The sequence below is a fragment of the Anastrepha ludens genome, chromosome 3 (genome assembly GCF_028408465.1).
Source record: "Anastrepha ludens isolate Willacy chromosome 3, idAnaLude1.1, whole genome shotgun sequence".
Classification (NCBI taxonomy): Eukaryota; Metazoa; Arthropoda; class Insecta; order Diptera; family Tephritidae; genus Anastrepha; species Anastrepha ludens.
The window spans coordinates 92914783-92921066 of record NC_071499.1 but is presented as its reverse complement, the minus strand read 5'-3'; the positions used below and the strand labels follow the sequence as shown (position 1 = coordinate 92921066).

At 40.8% G+C, this 6284-nt stretch overlaps 1 protein-coding gene across 1 annotated transcript; it reads left to right on the top strand.

Annotated features, from left to right (window-relative positions):
- Nucleotides 1-2909: 2909 nt before the first annotated feature.
- Nucleotides 2910-5292, top strand: LOC128857601 (uncharacterized). Its single transcript, XM_054093351.1, has 2 exons — nt 2910-3012; nt 3083-5292. Exons 1-2 carry the CDS (start codon nt 2910-2912, stop codon nt 5290-5292), a joined length of 2313 nt encoding a protein of 770 aa, XP_053949326.1.
- Nucleotides 5293-6284: the final 992 nt, after the last annotated feature.

Sequence of the window (6284 nt, the reverse complement as noted above, 5' to 3'; positions counted from 1 at the left end):
AATTCGGTTATGGAAAAGAAGATATTGTCCTGTAAGCGTCGACGTGGTGGTCATTTGCCGGGTGTTATTTTCCACTATTAACGACATTCCTTCCTCTTTATAATGAAATAAACGTCCGATCATTTATATTAAAAAATAACATTTTTCTTTGAATGTCTCATATATTTTTTTCTCATACGCATAACTCAGTTCTCTCTATCTTTCAAATGGGTTTTAACATAGGACCAAAAAAGGTTGTGTAAAGTTTGCCCTCTGCTTTTGGGTGCTATATAATCCATTAATGCTATTTGAAGGTGAGGGAAAAAGACGCATAAGTTTATTCCCTTTCTAAAAAGGTAGTAAAAAATTGACGAAAAGGCCGATGTAAGCCATAGAATAGTTTTATGTTATTTTATTTTATTTCTCTTGGATTTGTCACATACTATATATAATCTATTGACAATGCTGAGTTACTGAATTCTTTATATACTATTCTTCATAGTATATTCATTTAGTAATGTTTCCCAAATTTACCATTCTTTTTTTACGTTTTTGATTTAGATTTGTTGGAGGTTTGCAATTCGGCGTTTTGGTCTTTTGTGCTCTCTACTCATCACAGTAACTCATCCAGACCCTGTTCCCTTATTAAACTTAAGATGCAACCTTAGTTGAACTGAGCGTAGGTGCCTTTTCTCTGGCTGCAAATGGCCAAAATGTCTCAACCTTCTCCGCGCTATAGCGCTGCATTTGAGGAAAAGGTGTATTGGAGTCTCCTGGGAGGCTTAGAAAAATAAATATCCCAAATCCAAAAGCCGCTAGTTAGACAAAAAATTGTGATAACCAATTAAAACCACCTTAATTTAATATTTGAACTTAATTTTTGGATTTTAACGATTGCTGCAACTTGCGGTACGATTCTCAAACGTTTTGACAAACCAATATCTATCGCAACATGCTTACCTGAAAAGGAAATCCACGGAATCAGCCTTTCGCGAGGTCGTAGGGACTGTGAAAAAATCTTTAGAAGGCAAACAATTCACTTTGGCGGCCTTCATAGATATAAAGAGTGCTTTTAATAACATCAGGGCGGAGTCAATTGTCACTGCGGTACATAGACTAGAGGTGGAAAGACCTATATGTCTCTGGATCTCGTCCCTGCTTGCCTGCTAAAGTCACTAGATTTGTTCACATGGGGACACCGAAGGGTGGTGTCCTTTCGTCCCTACTTTGGCTAGTTGCCATTGACGAAGTTCTCATAATTCTAAATAAGGACGGGGTTAAGGTAGTAGCATACGCCGACGACATGGTCCTAATGATATCGGGACCGTTTCTCTCAGTCATGGCTAAGATTTTGGAATGGTCACTAGCTGTACGCAGTCGCTGAGCTACCACTTGCAGCCTCCGAGTCAACTCTGACAAAACAGACTTGGTGATATTTACCAGAAAATATGAATGTCCTTCCTTTCGACTTCCCAAATTAAACAATCCCGTTCTCCCGTTTTCATCGCAAGTTAAGTATCTTGGAGTGGTACTTGACTTCAAGCTCCAGTGGAGGCTACACATTGAAAATCGGGTAAAGAAGACCAGTATAGCCTTCCACTCCTGCAAATCTGTGTTCGGTAAAAAATGGGGACTCAGGCCACAGGTTGTGCTGTGGATGTACAACCCAGTGGTTTTGCCAATTTTGAAATATGGATGCCTTTTAAATATCCGTTAAATTCAATAGTATTACATATACAGGGTATGACATTGACTAGTTGCTTTTCAAAAATACATTTTAGTGATTTTTGCTTTATTTGGCTGCTGACTTCTGATCTTGCGTACTTCTACTTAGTTTTATCAGGCGCTATCTGACGTTTCCATTGATGTACTAAAATCATCAATGAACTTTGTCGTGGTCTCTGTTGGGTAACGGGCGAATTCCGAGAGGTCGTCCAAAACCAGTTGTTGTGCCAGATGATCTGCGTGAAATGAATGAGCGTGATCGTTATGAGGCATTTTCGCTGACATAGCCGCAGATATGAAAGTGTGCATCAAGATAAAATATGATTTCATAAGCGGTGATATTTTACAACTGCTCCAGAACCGATAGAGAGAAGTGATAACGAAGCAGAGGGTAATTTTTATGTTTATTAAAATTTATGAGCTGAGGTCTTTAAGCGGAGTTATCTCCAAGTTACGCGTCTAATTTTAATTGTAGTCTGCGTTGAGCTGATGTCCTAGATTGAGTGGGCCAGACAGATACGAAGTCTATTTTACAAAATTACATACTTATACAATATAAAAGCGCAGTAATATCGCCAAAATATTACTTTAAAATCAACACATTATCCATCTTGGAAGTCAGTTTTCCATATTTCGAAACATTCTTCAAACGGTAAGGTTGTTAGAGAAACCGGTTCATGACTCTCCCTATTGCGCGAAAGAGTAACATTTAAGTTGCTTTCATACCTAACCGACTTACATGCAGTAAGCATCTTAACCTTATGATCAACATACCCTAGAATAGACACAAAACATAATTGAGAAGTACGCCAATCATCGCAGTGCGCTATCAACGACATCAACATCAAAGCTGAACAGAGTGGGGTGTTAGCTATGTATATCGCGGCGAAATTGTGTTGACAGCACACACACAACAACAACTGTTGAGCGTCACATAAAAAGCTCATGTTGATGCGAGCATTTGACCAGTTGGTGAAAAGTTGCGATTGTCAATAGAAGTATCAGACGTTATTTGGGATTGAAGGTAGAAGAAAGCGCGTATTTGAGATTAAGTGTAAAAGAAAATAAACTGTTTTGGCTCAGCCTACTTTTCCCAAAGGAAAAGGAAAGTTTTTATTTGTTGTGTGCGGATCCAACAATTTGGAGGATAGTGTCACAAGTTTGCAGTTTTGAAAATGGATTTCAAATATGTACTTTTCGTTTTAATGGGACTGGCATTAGCTGTCGGAACCTTGGGAGACGATGCGAATATGGATGACCAAATGGAGGACTCTACTGTGTCGCCTATTGCCGAATTAGCGCTTATGGGTGAGTAATTAGTGCTGATAAATAAACATTTTCGAGTGACAACTGGATTACATTTGTCCCATTTGTCTAGACTCCGAGCATAAAACCTCTACTGAACGACCACCTACTGCCGCTACTAAAGCTCAGAATAAAACAGCGGCAGTGAAGAGTGAGCAGCCAAAAGATGCGCAACCTCACACAGTCGCCGACTTTATTATTCACCCACTAATCGCTTTCAAGCCACACTCTTCTGAAGAGGATGCAGCTGGAAAACAAGCTGGAGACTCGTCCTCTACAACACCTTCACCTTGGACTCTCTTCGGTTTTACTGCCGGACAAGGTTTAGGATCATCAGTCTCCTCATTAGCTGGCTCCGTAAGTGGTTGGTTGACAGATCGTATTCAACTACCTGGCTTGGTGGATTCGCCTGTCCGCGAGTCGACTACCACCAGCACAACCACCACAACAACTACAACACCACGTCCAGATGTGATTGTTCGCGTACAACATAGGGATTCCACCCGTCGACCCCCTCTCATTTCGATCAATAATCAAAATCGCCCTCAACGTTTCCACAATAACAACAATATCGGCCTCGATGATGAGGATGATGACGATTTGGATGACCAGTTTGAGGAAGAAGAGGAAGATATTATTATAAATAAGAACAAGCGGAGAAACAACAAGCAAAAATTTAACAAACGCAGACCAAACTTCGCGGAAGAAGACATCGATGATGCAGAAGAAGAGGGCGATCGTCCAGTTTCACGTCCCCAGCGCAGACGGCCACAACAAAAACGTCGTCCAGTTGTAGAAGATGAATTCTCCGAAGAAGAAGATGATGAGTCGCTATCTGCTGAACTTGACGATGAAGACGATGAAAATGTCGAGGAAGAAGAAAGTAATGAAAATGATGATGAAGAAGACGAGGAATACCTCAATCAGCGTCCATTGCGCCGCAGGCCACAAATAAATAATAATAACCGACTTCGTCAGCAGCAGCAACGCCGTCGCCCACAGTCGGGTGGTATTGTACGTCGTATACCAAAACCCACTGCAGATGAAGAGATCGAAGAAGATGCTGTCGATGAGCACTTTTACTACGGTAGTCAGAGTGGTCGTCCCTCCACCAAACGTTCACAGAATGAGGCAACTTTTTTTCAGCGTGGCCAGGAAAACATCATAAAACAGATACGTCAACTTACTCGCGGCCGTACGCCAGCTGAGATTGGTGCACTCGTACGTAAATCCCCAAAGCAAGGGGGAAGTAAGCCAACACAACCACAAAAGGCAACACTCTTGATTAATCGCAATGGGCAAACTGTCTACCTGGCGCCTGAACTACTAAACGACGATCTCTCGCTGGTTAGCCCACAGTACCTCAAACAAGGTGCCACACATTTTCCACAACCTCCCTTGAGTAAGCCACTCAAGCGCAAGGATGCTCCTACCCAGTACATCACCATTCCATGGTCAAAACTAGGTATCTCACCACCTAATCAGCTTCAAGCAGTCGCGGCAGATGTTCAAACCCAACCACTTATCTTGAACATCCCAGCCAGCGCTATTCAAACCATGCAAAATCAAAGCTTAAAGCGCAAGAAGCAACCCGTAATCACTGCTGAAGCTGTGCCTCTCTTAGCCGAAGCATCAATTATGGACATCTTCAAGCCACCAAAAATTCCAAATGATCGTCACACCACGAACTTATCAGCATCAAAAACAAAGCCAAATGCCGGCAGTAATACAGTCGGATCTGCAATCCTTCCACAACGTATACGTCCAGGCACAATTGTCGAGAAGGCACCTGCCAGCGCCGATAGCCAGCAAGAAGCTTCTGAAGAAATGTCTTCACAAGAAACAGTGCGAAAGGTAGAAAACGAGTACATTCTTGTAGGTGATGATACTGAACCTGGTCTGACACGGCAGGTGAAGCCCGTATATGGCGAAGCGCGCCATGGGCATGGTGCTAATGGAACACCCTACCTGGAATTGCTGAAACATGGACATTTTGCTTTGCACAGAGGTGGACGTGAGCTCGAGTTACCAGCAGATAGTGAGTCTACCGATACTCAGGTTCAGCAAGGTGTTGACGAAAAGTTAATACCAGTACAAATTATCAACGAGCCAGAAGCAGTTGCGCCACCAAAAGAAGTACAGCCACCAGTAGAAACGCAACCACAATCTGAGCCACAAATCACACAAAGTGAACCACAAGAACAAGTACAACAACCGGTGCTAGAGGGCGCTGGTGTAGCGATTGAAGCAAATAAAGGCAGCGAGCCGGTGTTGGCTGCGTAAGGGATGGGTAGTTGAAGAACTTAATTATTTATTTAGGTAGATTCATAATTTTAAGTTTAAAATATAGATTTCAATTTATTGAAAAACGAAAAAATTAAATAAAACAAAATAAACGAAAACGAATTTGAAATATGAAATAGGCAATTTTTCTTCATGCCCGTCGTGATGAGCTATTGTATCCTTATGTGGTATACGAGCTGTAGGTACTAGGTTCATAGGTTCAAACCTCATACTGATTTCTGCCATGAATATATATAAAATTCATCTGAGTTCAAAGGCGGCATGAGACTTTAGGCCCCTCCATTTGTGGAGCTACATGAAGGTACGTACCACCGGGGGTGTTATGCTAAAACGCCAGTGCATTATTATTTTGTTTTCATGGAGTTTAAAAAATTAAGTACAAAGCATAATTAATTTAAATTTTCAAGTTCAATTTTCAAAAATTCCTGCCTCTATTTAGGAATGACTTGAATAAAACGATTTTAAACACAAAATGTGTAGTTTTTCAAAACACCTGACTACCACCTTTTATTGCTTTTTTTAATTTTCTTATTTGGAATAAACTCAAATCCATTTTTTTGAACTTAAAAAAACACAAAACAAAACCTTTCACAAGTATAAGTGAAACCGCACTTTCTAAGCCCCTGGATGAAAAGCCCTTGTAAAAGAAACTAGTCCTACGCATTACCATAAAATGCCAAAGAAAGGTATCGCATACCAAATTTAACGAGTTTACAGCAATACTTCTCAAACTGACTTCTCCTGTCCAAATGGTATGAAATATAACGCATATTAATCTTTTAAAATCCGGTTTGGTCAACCCACTGACCTCATTTAAGCTGAATACCAAAGGTGGTCGAGATGAAGTATACTGTCTGAGAGATGAAATTAAATAGATTTTTATGAATAAAATATCTACAAATACGGAATCGTTCCTTTTTTGTTACTATTCCAGCCTTTGCTGCGCCATCTGCGGTTGGTCATACATACAC